The 18,371-nt window shown below is 42.5% G+C and overlaps 2 protein-coding genes across 3 annotated transcripts; one reads left to right on the forward strand and one right to left on the reverse strand.

Annotated features, from left to right (window-relative positions):
- Positions 1–312: 312 nt before the first annotated feature.
- On the forward strand, positions 313–10,070 carry rhot2 (ras homolog family member T2). Of its 2 annotated transcripts, none has more exons than XM_027024789.3 (19): positions 313–481; positions 1,953–2,011; positions 2,095–2,176; positions 2,343–2,386; positions 2,699–2,752; positions 2,854–2,906; positions 3,002–3,110; positions 3,553–3,654; positions 3,787–3,885; positions 4,189–4,297; positions 4,447–4,567; positions 4,686–4,770; positions 4,904–5,049; positions 5,408–5,508; positions 6,121–6,251; positions 6,713–6,793; positions 7,102–7,224; positions 8,264–8,463; positions 8,647–10,070. In XM_027024789.3, the coding sequence occupies exons 1-19, from the start codon at positions 445–447 to the stop codon at positions 8,762–8,764; spliced, it is 1,854 nt and encodes a 617-aa protein (XP_026880590.2). In that variant the 5' UTR covers positions 313–444; the 3' UTR covers positions 8,765–10,070. The 2 variants fall into 2 exon arrangements, with proteins under 2 accessions (XP_026880590.2, XP_026880591.2); XM_027024790.3 differs by having other exon boundaries at positions 8,267–8,463.
- Positions 10,071–12,186: 2,116 nt separating this feature from the next.
- h1-0 (H1.0 linker histone) lies at positions 12,187–13,612 on the reverse strand. Its single transcript, XM_081696884.1, has one exon. The coding sequence runs from the start codon at positions 13,384–13,386 to the stop codon at positions 12,784–12,786; it is 603 nt and encodes a 200-aa protein (XP_081553010.1). The 5' UTR covers positions 13,387–13,612; the 3' UTR covers positions 12,187–12,783.
- Between the last annotated feature and the right edge of the window lie 4,759 nt (positions 13,613–18,371).

Below are 18,371 nucleotides of genomic sequence, written 5' to 3' on the forward strand. Positions count from 1 at the left end.
GGTAAGCCTTTGCCCAAATAAAACTGGACAGAAACATACTGCATAAGGATATTTTCTGCTGTTGCATGGTTTTGTGGAAGAAACAGACCCACCCATTTTCACTTGATTATGAAAAAAATGACGAATGGCATATAGAGTGATTCAATATGGAGTTATATAAGACTGGTGAAATATCATTCTAGCCAACACAATAAACTTAAAATGCAATAGTTAGAGTAACTAGTGGCAAAAACTCTGAGCTCACCAAATAATCCGGTAAGAAGTTTGGCTATTGGCCCGGGAAGGGGCGGGTGTTTTAGCACATACCGGAAGCTAAGACAACGTACCCGGTTTCTCCTTGGATGAACTGGGTCAGAGGGACGCGGAGTGCCTTTTGAATGGTTTAAAATCGTAAACAATAAATTTAGAGGTGCACACTGAACATCGCTAACAAATAGATTGAAAATGAAACGTGATGTTCGGATACTGCTTTTGGGGGAACGTAAGTACCGCGCATCTGCAAGCAAAGTACTCAAACTGGCTAGCTAGTTAACTGGGTTAGATACCTAGATTAACTACATTAACCTAGATTAACTACATTAACCTAGATTAACTACATTAACCTAGATTAACATCTCTGTAGCTAGTAAAACTGGCTAATAGCTATGTCTAGCAGTAAGTAACTTGTCTTAACTATATTGGCATACAAACTGGCTGGCTAGCTAGCTAATTCTGTTAAAAAGACAGATTTTGTAGTAGGTCGATGCCTAAATAAATTACTTACCCTCGGTGTCTTTTAGGAACAGTTGGCAAACTAGTTATCTGTCTAGCAACTTGTTGAAAGATGTTTGCTAGCGTTAGCTAAAACACAAGATACCATGTTGCCATGTTGGCCATAGCAGTCAGAGACCAGGCGAACTTGATCACGCACTGGCTCTCTGGAGATTTGGGCTTTTATTTTAGTTTTTATGACCTACCATGGAAAAACGGGCAATTTTCATTCATAGCTAACGCTAGCTAGTTATGTTTTGTCAACGTCTTCAAAGACTGTCAAAGTTGTCATTATTTATTTCTCTGACCGTTCTTGTTCTTCGTGTATATTTTGCGTTGCTCTTTTATCCAACGGTAATGTGGACTGGTATTTTGCATATTTCGGTTATCTTATCTGTAGCCAAACCCTACCCAAACATTTTGTCTAAATTGCTTATTGGAGTAAGTAGCTACCTGGCTTGTCTCGTCAAAAACGTGATGGAGCCAGCTCACATTTCCAAGAATAAAACTTAGAAAGTGATGGAGCTAGCTAGGAATATAAAGCTTGAAAGTTTTACTGTAAACGCCGATATGGAATTGGTGGTGTTAAACGTATGAAGGTGTTGGCTAGGTAACCTACCTATCATGCTCACCAACTGACAACTAAATTATTATGATTACATATTAAATAGCTATTATTTGCTTTAATTTTTGTCAGTGCATTCAAGTCATATAGGTTACTTTACCTGTGCCATCATGGCGATGCAGGGCGACGGTGGGTTTGGACAACGTTAAATGAGTTTTCAAAATATGTTTTGCTTTTGTATCTACTGTTGCATCGCCACTCTAAATTGTAAGCTCTCATGGAAATATACAAATCACACATGATAATGTATTTAGGAACGTTACCTGTAGCACTGCAAAACTCAACGTCCACATCTAGTTTCCATCTTTCCGCATATGTCTAGGAATGTGCATGTGCTCAATCAGTGTGAGCGTCATTTCAGAGCTGGGCTGGAGGTGATTTGTCTTCACTTGCCAATCTGTGTACACTAGTGCTCTTTTGCTCCTTCCTTCCTTCACTCTCATCTTCATTTCTGCTCCTTCTGTAACAGAACGAGGGTGAGTTCAGTGTCATGCACTTGGCCCACATCCCCCTGTTCATGTCTCTGGATTAATGTGTTCATTGGGTTGTTAAGATGTCTTTGCTCTGCTTTCTCCAGCTAAGGTTGGGAAGACCTCTCTCATCATGTCCCTGGTAGGAGAGGAGTTCCCAGAGGAGGTGAGCCTTCGTTTTCTTCCACATGTGCGTTCGACTGCTTCAGACTGTGAGAATGATGCCAGGCTCTCTGTGCCACTGGGCAGGTCCCCCTGCGTGCTGAAGAGATCACCATACCTGCAGATGTCACGCCTGAGAAAGTGCCCACACACATAGTGGACTACTCTGGTAAATAAACTCATGTGTGAGAGAGTCTGATAGACCTACTGTGGTGTTGCTATTTGTAAGCATAGGTTGGTAATGTTTGGGCATGTATGTTGGGCCTGGTATTATGTTAGTGTATGTTGGTATATGTATAGGCCAGAAATGCCTTTCATATTCCTTTTGTGTGCAGAAAACGAGCAGACTGAAGAAGCACTGAAGGAAGAGATCATCAAGGTATACAGCGTCTGATCTAAGATGGAGAGCTCATTCAGGCTTTCTGGTCTCTTCCAGGGAATCTTTGTCATTGGACATGCTATTGTGTGTCTTGTAATGGTCTATCTTAATACATATCTTGTCATTGGAGCAGTGTAAACAGTAACAATTCAGTTTATTGTTATCATAACATAATATTGTCTAACAGCTGCTAACAAATAAAGAATGTGTTCTACTGTGAATTTAATAAATCAGCCAACTTTGCAGTTGTTTTTATTTGACCTCCAGTTGAAAATGTATTTTACTTCTTGTGATCTCTGACCTATCCTCCAGGCTAACGTCGTATGTGTGGTGTATGATGTAACACAAGAAGAAACCATTGACAAGGTCTTTTTTCCAGTCTGTCTGTCTGAAACTTTCTCTTGTTTCATCCTGTCACTTTTCCCCGTAATTCTTTTGATTTACACATGTGCTGTTTTTCTCATCAGATCAGGACTAAATGGATTCCCCTTGTGAACGGCGGAGCCGAGAAAGGCAGCAAGTATGTCCCTCATTCACTTGCATCTTCCCTGCAGCCTTGCCTTTCATGTTTTGTTTTGGTTTTTCATTAGGATTGTCTTTCTGTTGTTGCTATAGAATTCCCATCATCCTTGTGGGCAACAAGTCTGACCTACGTTCTGGCAGCTCTATGGAAACTATCCTGCCAATCATGAACCAGTTCTCGGAGATTGAGACCTGCGTGGAGGTAAGAACATCAGCCCAAATACTTAGATATGATTTGAATCTCCCGCTATGGAATCGTAGGGTGCAGACTTTTTCCGTGTTGTAAATAATGAAGCCTTTGTAAACATAAGCTGAGTAGCAGCTGGTCTAGAGAGGTCAGCATGAAAACCATGTGTCCATACTTAAAAGCAACAACTGTTCAGCACGACACACAAACGCAGTGCCACACAGAGCAACAAGCAAGCCTCAAATCTCGGGTTTTAGAAGCAGTTATTGGAGTAATACTTAGTCAGTTTGGCTTTGTTCCACTTATGGATGCATTTATCCTGCTTGGATGTGTGCTTGTGTATGTCTCTGCATGGGTCGGCATAGTGTGTATAAAATACAATCATTGGTGTGTTTGTTTTGAGAAAAGTCCTTCGTGAATTGTTTGCGTGTGTGTGTGCTTCGACTTGTTTCCACAGTGCTCTGCTAAGAATCTGAAGAATATTTCCGAGCTTTTCTACTATGCTCAAAAAGCTGTTCTTCACCCTACGGCACCACTCTATGACCCTGAAGACAAACAGGTAGACACACACACACACACACACACACAAACTATAGATGAAGCCCCATCCTCTCTTCTCTGGTGGGTTGTGGTGACACTGAAGTGTGTGTGTGTGTGTGTGTGTGTGTGTGTGTGTGTGTGTGTGTTGTAGCTGAAGCCACAGTGTGTTCGTGCCCTCAGCCGGGTTTTCACCATATCTGATCAAGACAACGATCGCATCCTCAGTGATTCCGAACTCAACAGCTTTCAGGTAAGCGCAACTTACTTGTGTATTTGCATGTCCTTTCAAGAACACTGTTTGTAAAAGTGCGTTAAATAAAAGTTAACTGGTTTCTGGAAAGTAAAGGTTTTTATTTTATTTATGTATTTACCTGTTTAATGCGAATTAAAGGAGACAGTAATGGAATTTGTAACCGAAAATCTGAATTTGGAGGTGAATTGCTCAATAATTACTACTGCTTGTGAATGTCTAATAATTCAGATTAGTTGTTTGTGTGTGATTTCCATACATGTAGAAATCTTGTTCATTAATTTTGTGTGTGGTTTTGTGTAGAAATCTTGTTTTGGGAACCCTTTAGCACCTCAGGCTCTGGAGGATGTGAAGACAGTTGTGTGGAAAAACACTAGTGACGGAGTTCAGGACAACGGCCTCACGCTTAATGGTAACACGTACACAAACGCATGCAGTCACACCAAAGGAAACTACATTGATTTACGGAACGTAATTGCTTACAATTCATGGAATTCATATGGTCATGGAAGCACACGCATTCTTACACACAGTCTTCTTGCTTTCTATGTGTGTGTGCAGGATTCCTGTTTCTGAACACGCTTTTTATTCAGAGAGGGCGGCACGAAACTACATGGGCCATTCTACGCAAGTTTGGCTATGACGACACACTCGAGCTCACAGACGACTACCTCTATCCACCGTCAGTCCAGCTTCACTGCATTAATGCTAAAGTACTGTTGTTGTTGTTGTTGTTGTTGTTTTATTTATTTAACCATTTGTGTGGTTGTGTAAATGTGCGAATGTGCACGTATCTTCAGATTACGTGTGCCTGTAGGTTGTACAACGGAGCTGACTCATCTCGGTTATCAGTTTCTCCAGAGGCTCTTTGAAAAATATGATGAGGTAATCAACGGAAACACCCAGTCTCTACAGCCAAGCGAATCAGCTGCACGGCACCCCCTTGTGGTCAACAGGGACATGACCTGTACCTGTGCTGCTTACCTGCGCTCCTGTCTCTCTTTGCCTTTTCGTACAGGATAAGGATTCTGCCCTCTCTCCAGCAGAGCTGAGGAACCTGTTTAGCGTATTTCCCTTCATGCCTTGGGGTGAATCTGTGTATCGTAGCATCTCCACCACAGAGGAAGGCTACATCTCTCAGCGTGGCTACCTCTGCCAGTGGACGTAAGCTATCCACCCACGGAGACTGGGAGATGCAACACAGTAGCCAAGCAGTTTCAGCTAAGAGCCCACCTGGGCCAGGTGTGGATTCAAGTGCCAAGACTGAGCTACAGGGCCTTAGTGCACACCTCCCTGGTCATACACACATTCAGTATACCTCTACTTACCATGTTACTACCATTCAGTTCTGGAAAGTTTGTGAGGTAGCCGGACTGAAGTGCTGTTGTGTGACATCTGAGCTAGGTGAGGCAGGTTTGCAGGCAGTTAGTAGATTTTTTGGGATTACATTGAGTATAAATAAAGCTGTGATCGGTTATGTGTAATGTGATGTCACTGAGCTTTTATTGCTTACATCTTGCAGGTTGTCGGCGTACCTGGATGTCCATAGGTGTCTCGAGTACCTGGGTTACCTTGGTTACTCTACTCTAATGGAGCAGGATTCTCAAACGTCAGCCATCACAGGTACAAATTTGCGCACTCGCATGCATGCTCACGTGTATGTGCTAGTGGGTTATTACCTTTGCTGTTGTAAAAGTCCCTCTTAGCTGTATTGATTTTTATTTTTCACATAGTGTGGTGCAAAAAGCTTTGGAAAAGACACAGTAGGGTTGATGGGATGGGTTGAAAGTATCTATTGGACTAGGGTTAGAATTTTATTTATTATAAACTTTTATTTTGGCAAATCAGTGGAACACAAAGACATCAGATTCAGCTTTAGTTCACCTTTCTAATATAGCTCCACATTCACAGAAATGCTGATATATTTAGTTTGTGAATGATAGTTCGGTCCATTTAGCTGTATCGACTTCCAGCCACTCTTATTCAAAACCTGCTGCTTCTTCTATGACTTTATAGGAGAATGCTGACTCATAATACCGCCACCCGGTGGAGCACAGTGGGTGTGCAGTATTATTTCTTCCTGTATTTCTTTAATGAGCAAATGTAAACAATAGTTATTATAGCTTAAAATTTTAAGAATTGCATTAGTCATCACAGAAAAGTAATGTTGTAACCAATTAATCATTAAGTACAACTGAGAATCACACTCAAAATCTCTCTCTCTCTCTCTCTCAGTAACCAGAGAGAAGGCATTAGACCTGGAAAGGGGGCAGACCCAACGCTCTGTGTTTCTCTGCAAGGTGATTGGTCCATGTGGGACAGGAAAGACTGCGTTCTTACAAGACTTCCTGGGCCAAAGTATAATGGTGAGCCATGCCATTATGACGGTGTGTGACCTCTGAACTTTGAAGAGACCTTTGGATTCAAGGCATGTTGACTGTCTTGGAAGAAAGGCTATATTCGACAGCTGTTGATCACACACTGGTCTGCTATCAGTCAGTCTTATCAACTCTGTCCACAAATCAACATCTCTTTATTACAGATCACGGAGTCAGACCTACACCTCACGCTAACCCTTTTGTTAGCCTGTGACACGTAACTTAAAGCTTAACAAACAAATTAAGCAAGTTATGCCAACATTTAATTTTAAACTCATCCATTTGTACTTGACTCCACAGGCTTTACATTATCAGAGGACAGTTGTTTATTCACTAGGCATGTAATGAAGAGAGTTAAACACAACAAAAATGACACAATTTAATAAAATGTTCTGCATATAGAGTAATGTGTAACTTCTGTTAATAAAGTATGTGCTTGTGTTTCTCAGGTTGACGACTGCAATTCCAGTGCTTTTTCTCTTTACACCATCAATACTGTGACCATTGCCAACCAGGAGAAATACCTCATTGTAAGTGAGACCCGTTATTCCTGCAGCCATCGAGGAGGCCTAGACAGAGATATAGGGGTGCGTTGGACCCTGCACAGGCAGAAAACATTACCCCCACTGAAAGATGTAATGGGCCCCGTCATAAAGGTGGACCTGTTCCCAGCCTTAACTGGACACGACGGGAAGGAGTGTGTTCAAACGGGTGGAGTTGATTGGTGGTGTGGTGTGGGTTTCTTTCCGTGCTGAGGGGAATCATTTAAAACTGCGGTTTATCCATCCATATCAGACTGCTGTCACTTCCTGTCTCATTTTCATGTCATTTCCTGTAGCTGGAGGAGGTTGACGTGGAAACGGAGTTCCTGAAAGCAGCAGATGCAGCTTGCGATGTTGCCTGCCTGATGTATGATGTCAGCGACCCAGACTCATTCAACTACTGTGCTAGTATATACAAGGTATAAACACACAGACACACTGTTATGGTTGGGGTTCTCCCACTGTAGACAGATGGCAACAGTGAAACTACTAGCTATATGCAACTGAGGGTTTTCTTCTTCAGTTTTAAAGGAGGTGCCTGGTAGCCTAATGTGCATACATAAACATTTCCCACTAGTGCCACCCTCAAAGTATTTACATTACAGATCTTGCTCCTCTGAACTTCTATATTTGCAGTGTACTACAAACCTGTACTATGACCACAGGGTGTCAGGGGTTTTCCTTCCTGTCATTTGCCAGCTGTATGATAATGAATGACTACCCTGAACATAGGAACGCTTGCAGTCATTTAATGGGATCGTGGAAGTATGAGGTTTACATTCATTGTCCGATGAAAACCAGAATCGCAAATTAGGCAAAATCTGACCTTTTGGTATTTAAACAGGTGACGGCTTTTCACAAGCACTCTGGCGTCCCAAAACCGAGTGCAACTGCCTAAAAGGAAATGTGAAATATCTTGATATTTCTACGGTATTCATTACATTTTATAGCCCCAGGCCACAGATGCTCCAGGCCATCGTGGTGTGTAATGAACTCTGTGTTTAAAAAAACTGCTGGAAATTGTGTGATATGTAAGGGGAGAACAGGCGTGTCAAGTCCAGTAGCGAGGAAAACGCATTATACTGGCGTTAGAATCACTCACGAACCTTTTACATTTTAAACATGCACAACTAGAGTAAACGTAAGTACTGACTCAGCAGACACAGGAGTGCTAACCAAATTATCTACATCCCACCACTGAGTGTTCTGCTATTAACTGTTCTATTTTACTGAAGTTCACTTTTAGAAATGTATATATGGAGTTTAGCTGGTGTGTGTGTGTGTGTGTGTGTGTGTGTGTGTGTGTGTGTTCCTTTGTTTGCATGCATGCATGTTCGTCTGTTGATTTACGTGTCTGTATATTTGTGTGTGCCTGTTTGTGCGTATTTGTGTGTGCACGTGCCTGTGTGTGTTGATGCATGTTTGTGTGCATGTCTTCGTGTGTGTATGCCCATACAGCAGCACTACATGGAGCGGGGCGTGCCGTGTGTAGTGGTGGCCTCCAAGGCGGACCTGAGCGAGGTGAAGCAGCACCACGGCATGAGTCCAGCTGAGTTCTGCTACAAGCACAGACTCCCGGCGCCACTGCGCTTCTCCACACTGCACTCGCACAGCAATGCGCACATCTACAACAAGCTGGTGTGTGCAGCCATGTGCCCGTAAGTACCCTGCATGTGGCTCACATAACCAGACCTGTCCTGACTGACCAGACTAAATGTTGCCTAATCTCTTACTTGAAGTTTAGTTCACTTTAATATAGACTGTTGCATTCTGAGGAGTACAAATGCATTTGTATTCTGTGTTTCCCCTAATTTGTGTCTGATGTCATTTCCTGTCTCTAGGCACCTGAATGGTTCAGATATGAGCAGCACCTCCTTCTGGCTGCGTGTGACGCTTGGTGCTGCTATGGCAACGGTCCTGGGCTTCGCTTTGTACAGAGCCTTCTACAGACACAAATAACATCCGCACGCGCCTCATAAACACTGGGTCTCCTCTTACTTCTGTTGGCTGTCATTTCCAACTCTGACTCTGTCTCTCCGACGTGCATACACACATACACACACATACAGATATACACAGTGTTTGCCTTACAATGCTAAGCAATGAGACTGAGAGTAGTAATGCAATGGACCCAACTCCCCCTTCCCCTGTTATGAATACAAGGGGAACAGATGTGGACCTCATGATGCACAGCAAAAATGCAGCTAGTGGTCACGCTGACCTTGTCATCTCTTGATCTTAATGGTTGACCCTTAAACTGTGTCACATTTCCCCAAACTTCGGTTCAGCTGAAACCCTCACACTCAGTAACAGCAAAACATGGAGACAGTGCAGAAGAGTTTGTGAATGTGTGTCCATGTATGTGTGAGTGAAAAGTGAAAGAGATTAACTTGCACCATTATGAGCAGTGGAAAATGCTGAATTGTATGGAATTATTTCGTGTGGGACCTGCCCGAGTAGACAGATGTTTATTGTATTATAGTGATGACTGACAGTGAAGGGTCCAAACACAATGCTTTCTTTCCAGAAGGTCACCGCTCAAGCACACAGGGTTTGGACCAGCTGGGTTTTTGTTGTGTGTTTTGAAAGGTTTGTTCTGTTTGATCTTTATGAGATAGAGGTCACCTTTGTGTCATATTAGCTCAGAAACATTGTGGAGAACCTCTGGGTTGTTGACTTGCACGCGCGCGCACACATATATTAAACCAGAAGTTATCACATTCTGGTAGTTGTCTATGGAGATGCAGACATGTCCACTTATGTTATTTATAATTACAGTGCGAAGCCACAGGGTGTTCTGACCCATTTTCAGTGCTGTTTTTTTCCTCCCTTTTTGGCTGCGTTTATCACTTTGAATATGATGGGTGCCTGAAACCTCAGAAACTCGCCCTAGCTGGAGGTGGTTCTGAGCCTCTACGCATCTGCAATTAAAGCGGAGACCTCCGTGCCAAGCACCACTGTGACTGTGTATGTGCACCTTCAACATCAACAGAATCCATTTCAGATTTTAGGGTTTGTGCCTATACTTTGTATGAAAACCCAACAATGAAATATATAAACTATTCAATATTGCTGTCTGGAATAAGTCTGTATAGTAATCAGCAGGTAAACTTACATGTGTGTTGGGTTACACACGTGCGCGTAAACAGTCCCACTGCAGTTCAGCCCCTGAAGTTCTCCACATCCTCATGAAATTTTTACTTGTAGTGCATCAAAGCTAGTATGTTTCAACAAAAATATTTTGTAATAAACTTTTTTCATGTGAGAATGGTCTCTTCTGATCATGTTTTTGTGCTGTAAACTTGAGACGCTGGAAGATGTTGAATATTAGATGTGGTCGTGTGACCTGATAGGAGTGGCTGATTGCTTGATGAGTGGCACCCATTGGTGTCATTTTACTTGATTTTCTTCAGTGATGTCTTCTCAGGTGCAGAGAGGCAGCGGTCCCTCTCAGATCTCCCACAATTCATTAACATTCTGGGGCCACATCACAGGAGACCTCCTTCATCTATCACAGCTTATGTTACTTAAAAACTTAACACAAGACTTAACACTTGAGACTGGACGTGTGTGCGTGTGCGCAACCCAGACCTTATGTCCAGTATGTCACTGGGCTAAAAACGTATCCAGGATTCCACGTTAATCCACTTGCCGTGTGTCTTCCCTGTTCTCTACAGCTGTAAGATATATAAGATGCATCAGGTAGTAATCAAACTTCAGACATTTACCTTGTGTTTTACTCCCCTGAACAGTCTGGCACTCGTTTGCAAATTAGACTGCAAAACATTCGCTTCATGTTAGTAGAGTTTTAAACTATCGAGTCCGTTGGAAACCATATCTTTGGCCGTGGCAAAAATGAAGTGAGCAAAAAGGAGGCCAGAATATTGATGTCTTATCAAAACCAAATTAGTACAAGTTGTACTTGTCCGGTGTTTTTCCTTGCTTACTGCATGTCCATTAAGCTGTCAAATGTTATTGGCCCGACCATATTTAGCGTGCATGTAAAAGCAGATCTGTTTTTAGGATGCACAAACTGACCATTCTGCTGAGATTAGTTTCAAGGTGTAGTTTCAAGCGTTATTTCAAAATGTTTTAAGTTAAACCAAATGTCAGCTCTCATCAAAGTAAACATATAATGACGCGTTGAGTTCTACACCCATTTATAAGAACTTGCAAATATATGAAAAAAATAGGCATTTTTATGTACTCTTGTCCTAATTTAAAAATAAATCGCTGTCATGGATCAAACGGTGTTTATAGTAATGTATAATAACCTAATGAAACTTTACTTGGTATTAAGGCTCATATTAAAGTGTAGTTAATACGAAATGTTTTTCAACATGAAATAAAGTGGAATAAGGAAATTCACTCATTAGGAACTCCGAATTTTACGAAGAGATGTTAGTGGTTGTTAATTTGTGTAATAGAATATCAGTATTCAAAATCACCGACTTGGAGGTGCGGGTAGGCTTCTACACATACCCGTCTTTACCTGGGAGTCACGTGTAAGGATGACGTGGCCAGTCAGGGACATTAAGTGTTCATTATACCAGCAGGACAGGAAACAGGACATGGTGCGCTATGGTCTGCAGTCTGCAAATCACCCCGTCCTTGTTTGTGCAGTTTCAAATCCAAACTGCCATTTGGACTACAGAATTGAAATAAAAACGACGCCTGTATTTGGAGTTTACTATATGTTGGAGTCAAGTTGAAAATAAATGCAGTATGTAAATGGAATTTACCTCTGTGTTTAATTGTTCATAAGCTCTATATATTTTAGAAAAAGAAAAATTGCAAAAGGAATGAAAGCATTTCCTTTTCTATAAGTGAAACCCATCCACACTAATGATTGGCCTTCAATCATTAAATGGGCACGCATTCAAAAAAAACTGGCTCAAACTATAAAATAAAAATATTTAACTTCTTTTGTAAAAACGAAGTGACATGTTTAGGTGTTTAAATGTATAACTTGTAATATTACCGGCATTTCAATTGGCCTCTCTAGTTTTCCACCGCAACTGAGCATTAACTAACACAACTCTAGAAACCCCAAACGTCGCCTGTTCAATGAAGTGCATTTGCGCGCCGCGCTTCCCGGAGCGTATATCCGACAATTCCGACAGGATGCGACAACGCTACTCGCCCTTGGCAAGCAGAAGATGCTGTTCTACCGTCGCTGCACCCCCGACAGCGGGAGCGCCCCCCTTGGGTGTGGTCTACAAGGACTCATCATGGCTCCGGGCGGGACTGCCGCCGTAGTAACACACCCATCAGCTCCACCGGCCGCTGGCTGCCTTGTTGCCTATGGCACCGAACGCATCCTGCCTCTCCCTCTGATGCGATCGCACGAAGAGTGAATGCAGACTAATAAATTACAGTCGTTTAGAAGATGAGAAAAAGTTTATTGTTGTACAATATAAAGGTGTTCGAACGAGTTATTACACGTAGGCTAATGTAGCTAGTTTACAACAACCTGACATAAGCATGAAACATAATAATTTGGGTTGAGACTGTAATCAAGGCTGCATCGTTCCTCGGCCCCTCTGGGAACAGGGGCTGTAGTTTACAATATACAGCACAAAGTCGATGCTCACCGTTCAGAATGTCCGACCATATACACCTTTATCTTAATTCACAGTCCTACCAAAATGATGCTGTTCCATATTGTTGTCCAGATATTATTAAAGGTCGTTCAAACCACTAAACCAACCGTTCCGAGCACAAAAATAAATAAGAATTGTTTAGCCACATAACTGCAATAATTTAAGACCCTTGTTTATTTAGTAGGATCTTACATCATATCACAGTAGTGCAAAGTGGCTGTAAAAAAGGTTGGGTTGAAGTCAGAACAAATACCATACAAAAATAATAATATACCAAAACACTTTTTTTTTCCTCCAAAAAAAGTCTATTTACAGTGCGCTCTAATTGTTTCTGATTAGTCAGTCTCAGAGTTTGGGATGAAGTTTTAAGTCCCTTCATTTCTTCTTAGCTGCTTTCTTGGCCGCTGTCTTCGGTTTGGGCTTTGCCGTTTTCACCTTCTTGGCTTTATTTGGCTTGGCTGGCTTCGCCACCTTCGCCTTCTTGGCCACTTTCTTTGCCTTTACCGGAGACTTCTTCTTCTCGGCGGCCTTCTTCACTTTCTTCTCCGCCGGTTTGCTCTTCTTTGCCTTGGCGGGGGATTTTGCCACTTTCTTGGGTTTCGGAGCCTTCTTGGGCTTGGGGACAGCTTTGACTGGTTTCTTGGCTTTGACGGCTGCTTTGGGCTTCACTGGCTTCTTCAGGTCCTCTGCCTTGGCCAGTTTGAAGGAGCCGGACGCTCCGATGCCCTTGGTGTGACGCAAGAGCCCGCTGGCCTCCAGCCTCTTCAAAGCCAGTTTGATTTGGGAGTCGGCATTTTCACCCACCTTGTAGTGACTTTTGATGTACTTCTGAATGGACTGCCGGGACGCCCCTCCGCGGCTCTTGTCAGCAACGATCGCCGCTTTAATCATGTCGGAGTATTTGGGGTGAGAGGTGACCTTCTTGGGGGATTTCGCCTTCTTGGGCTTCGCCGCGGGTGCTGCCGCTGTCTCTGCCATAGCAAATTTCTCTCGGACCTAGAGGAATGCAAAACGCCAAGTGGTCAAACTCTGCTTTAAAGAAAACCGCTGCAGAAGTCGGGAGCTCTAATCCTTTTGGCAAAAGGATTGGGCTTTTACTTTTGCCACGTCGCTTCTGAGTCTTCGCTCTTGTGCGATACAAAGTAGGAATTGCTATAACGTGTACCAAGGTGGAGAAGCGCGCTGAAAGTGTGTATATTATTCTCGTAGTGCGCCCGTAGAGTCTATGAAGCCTCCGCGCGGACGTGATTGAGAACACCAACTGCCAGCAGCTGATCGAGCAGGCTTCCATGAAATCCGCGCGGGCTAGTTTGTGTTTCTTCTTCCTCGAACTCTTGCCGAATTCGCGCAGCCCGATTCGACCTCGGCTCTTCCAACGACTGGGTCTTAGGGGGAACAGTTTAGGCTTCACGGACGAACAAACGTTTCCTCAGATATTTGTGACCGAGCAACTTTTTTTCTCTGAAAACCGACTCGAAGCTGTGTGCGCGGCGATGTATTTTGCAGAATTCCGGCAAAATTGACCCAAAACAACGGAACCAGGGATCGGAATACTGAATGCACATGAAACCCGAATCACTGCTATGGAGGACAGACCGGGTTCGGTTCATGCAAAACGCCGTTTAGGTTTTTAATCCACCGATATAGTTTGCCAACTAACACAGTCCTGCCTGTGAGTCTGCGTGACGTTGTTCAGATTATTTATTGTTAAACCTCCTATAAATTAAATGTGTGTGAATTAAAGTTGCCCCAAAATTGTTTACCATACTCAGACATTTAAAGAGCTTTCTGTAAAATTAAGGTGTGTTATTTATTTTCGCATAAAACGGTAAAAAAAGAGTATGAACAAGAGTGTACTATGCTGAATATGTCTGGGCTGCTCGGCTGCTAGGAAAGTTGCCAACAGCCAAAAGACCTGCTTTACCGAACATCGATTCCTGTTATCGTGGACAGGTTGTAGGCTTACTAGCCCCGCTGGTGTGTGTGTAATGGGGTAAATGTCTCGGGCGGGATTGACACATTGACAGCGATCAGCCGGACTGATCGTTTTACACTTGCCGGTGCTCTCACGCATTCTTTTGTTATCTGTCTACTGGCAAACGGAGCGCGGCCAAAAAGATGAAATGTACGTCATATATTTCAGCGTATGGTTTCAAAATGTTTTCCATGTTACATGAGTACTTTAGAGCAGAACTGTCACCGGCTTGTTTGTTTAATTCACATTTTTCACTGTTTGAGCCAATGAACGCCATCTTGCGTCTCAGTAAGCTTTACAATACAGTTTGCACTTCACACACGCATCCTCTGAACGCCACTTTAAAAACATCCAATAACACTGATAGTAGCCAATAAACAATAATTGATTGATGATCAATATTTTAGAGCCTAAACTTTGGTTCCGTGGCTTTTAATGTTAATTGTGAGTAGCTGTTTATTTCTTGCCTAAGTCTAGTTGAATACAGAGCAGGTATAGTCTCTTCGACTGCCTTTGATCTTAATCAAAATTATTATTAGTAGGCTATTGATAATTAATTAGCGTATGGGCACAAATGTCTCAGGTAACATTCCGATGGTGTTCAGAAATTGTTTTAGAATTGCTCCAGCACGCACACACGCAAACACAAAATCCTATTCTCATTTCACATGCCCCAAGCACTCCTTCGCGCACGCCCGCACGCACGCAACACACACACACACACACACAATCCTTTGTGTGTGTACGTGCGCGTACTAGTGGTCCAATCTTGCACGCACTACTTCGTAACGTGCGGACGTGTACTATAATGTGCAGGGAATGTTCCTGTGTTTACTGGTGTTTGTTTGTCGCTGTCTGGACCCGCATTTATTTGAAGACGAGTCTCCACCTTGCAAACTCCTCGTGGACTCCTACAACATGTTGTTTTCGCATGTCGGCGGACTCCTAGTGCTGAAAACAGCACCCTCCCTGCACGCGCTCTCCTTCCAGCCTAGCGCGCCCCCGATCAGGAGTCACCGGAACAATGGACGACGTGACTTTGGGCCTGATCCGGATAACGGAACAATGATAGCTCGATACTGTCACAAAGCGCCGCCATATTATAATTTGCAATCATTCATAATGAGCCAGAAGACCCGGAGAGAGCCGGAGAGACAGCATTTTCCAGAGCTGCATAACCAAACACAAGTAGCCCACGCTTATGAATTGCGTACACGTTTTGAGGCAGGTTTTCCTAGCTGCAGTTGTGTGATCACAAAGCTTCACACAGCTGCAGGTAGACTACGGTAGGCTACCCGCCGGTCTTGTAGGACAGCACTTTTTGTCCAGTACATACATGAGACACTGGAAGCGTGTTATATATCCACTCATACCTTTACTACTACGGTATGCCTGTTCATTCTTCTAGAAATCGACTGTGCATACGCACACGTTCGCGTGCGCGCGCACACACACACACACACACACACACACACACACACACACACACACACACACACACACACACACACACACACACGACATTCGCTGCACCTGTGAGCTGTCTGTCAGATGACCCTTTTCGACAAATGCTCTTCCAGATTTAATATCTATAGGCAACGAGATATTTTTGTTGTTTATTGTAGGCTGTTATTTAGGATGTAGGTAATCGTGAAAGTCAAGAAACTGGTTAAAAATGCTGCAGGTGCTGGTATTCATAGTCTGAGGGATTTGGGTAAAAATGACAACGGCTCTGCAGAGCACAGGTGTAAAAATGTGATATTTTAAAGTTAAAGACTAAAGCCGTGCCCTTTATTTAACTACAAAGAAATCTGCATTTTCAAAAAACATGTCATAATTGCATTATAACACATTTACATTTACATACACAAATCATGTTATCAATTTATTTATTTACTTACTTACTTACTTGATTTTGTTATGTTATTTAAAACAACTGTTTAGCTGTCAGACGTATCCCGCATGATTTGTGTCCAGACAGCTGCTGAGAGGACGCCCTCAGCTCTTTGGGTCAGCTGTGATCAGTTCCGGTTCTTCAAAATATGACAGACACTATACTGTCACAAGATGGAATCATTTCATTGAGACATTAGTTTCATTAGAACCAATTTGCTTCAAATGAAATCAACCTCATCTGAACTATAGTGGTTGGTTTGTTGTACTGCATGGTCAGGTCCGGGCTCAGTTTTAAGACTTATTTCCCACATAACAAGATAAGGTTTACATTGGATTAGGATAGTCTGTATAAGGTGATTTTTCATTGACATTTCTTGTAAAACTAGGATGTATTTGTGTATCGTTTACCAGCCTCCATAAACTTTGGTTCGGCCCTGATGTTATTAGAGAATCAGTGGAACACCAAAATCCTACGATAATGTTTTGCGGTTTTTTTTTGTTTTTTGTTTTTTTTTTTGCGTGGACATGCGTGCATGCGCGTTTGCGTACGTGCGCGTTTACCTAAACTACTCTCCAAGGGTTATAACGCGTTTTAACCAGTAGAGGGCGCCATTACTCCGAAACATAGTGATATCCTTATATATACGACCGTCTGCGTGGTAAGCAGAGGCCTTTTGAAATAAAGTAACCCAGTTTTAGTTAAGCGGAGCGTCCAGTTAAAATTAGAAACTCATGGTTAATTTTGGAGACAGATTTGAAAATGACTAGGCTCCTGCATATCTGTACTCAGGTTTTTGTCGTGTTACGTTCAACAGAGACAAAATGAATTAGGAGACATCCTTCATTTGAAGATCGTCCACTGTCCATGTGAAAATTCGTCTGACTGAAAGGATTTCAATTTTTCATAGGGTTGACCAGATGTGGCCAGGTAAAATCTTGGAGTAGCACACCAAAGCGAAAAGTCATAACTGTGTAGAGATGCTGGATGCTGTAAGACCTATTCAGCATTTTATAGGTTCTGATATTTATAATTGCTTTTTGTATCTTTTTTCCAAATCATTCTTCTTCATATTATTATTAATATGTCATTATAATAAAATATTATCACATACTTAAATTGATACTACTAATTAGTCATTAAAAGTATAGGCTGTTACAACCTAAGCTAATTTCTTTGGTTGGTTGTTTTTTTTTTACACAGCTTTAAATTATTTTATAGGTTTCCAGTAGCAGCTTACAGTTTTAAAAATTGCAGTGACAATAATGTTCTTGCAGCTAAGACTTCTGGGAAAGAATGTCAGTGCTTGGTTCTAGTTGGAGACCATTGACCCTTAGTATAAGTATAAAGGATGTGATGTTCATGCATCTCCCTAACAGAGGCACACACACACACACACACACACACACACACACACACACACACACACACACACACACACACACACACGCACGCACAAATGCACAGACATCTTTCAAGACATTTAGAATCCATGCTTCTCTAACCCTACTTCATCTTTCCATCTCTTTGCTTTAGAGGGCTGTACAACTAAAAGTCACGTAATTTCCAGCAGGCTCCCAAATGCACATGATGAGCCTCTTCTTGTCCAGAAAATTACCAGGTCTGTATCTGCGGGTAAGACAATTTTGGCCGCAGCGCCACACCGTCCCATTGTACAAGGATATTTGATCATGGCTGTTTTAAGGAATGTAAGAAGGCTACTATCATGTCTATAGCCTCATCTATTTTATCTATTCGTGGCCTAAACTATTCTGGCCTCACATAATGTATCCATATTCACCCAGAGCTATACTCACACAGTGTAAGAAAGTCTCAGGGAAGTCTCCAGGAAGTAATGAGGTTCACGGCTGAGCTGCACAGTGAGACCTATGGCAGAGTTGTTCAGAGAAGTACTAGTTCTGTATCGAGCTTCTCGCAGGTAGCTGTCTGCATCTGTTAAAGTTTACATTTTTCAGGGCTGGCTAGAGGGCTAGTGTGAAGACATGTGCGCTCATAGCCAAAAAGTGAGAAATTATGTAAAGTATTTTGAGTTTCTGTTTTCATTATTAGCAGACAATCATGGCAAGCTGAAAA

Source organism: Electrophorus electricus, chromosome 14, assembly GCF_041902795.1.
Source record: "Electrophorus electricus isolate QZ-2024a chromosome 14, ASM4190279v1, whole genome shotgun sequence".
NCBI classification, from domain to species: Eukaryota; Metazoa; Chordata; class Actinopteri; order Gymnotiformes; family Gymnotidae; genus Electrophorus; species Electrophorus electricus.

Coding starts and splice junctions, on each gene's coding strand:
- rhot2 (XM_027024789.3), top strand. CDS start 445: ATGAAACGTGATGTTCGGATACTGCTTTTGGGGGAAC. Junction 4,771..4,903: donor TCTTTGAAAAATATGATGAG/GTAATCAACGGA, acceptor CTTTTCGTACAG/GATAAGGATTCTGCCCTCTC. Junction 5,050..5,407: donor GGCTACCTCTGCCAGTGGAC/GTAAGCTATCCA, acceptor TACATCTTGCAG/GTTGTCGGCGTACCTGGATG.
- h1-0 (XM_081696884.1), bottom strand. CDS start 13,386: ATGGCAGAGACAGCGGCAGCACCCGCGGCGAAGCCCAAGAAGGCGAAA.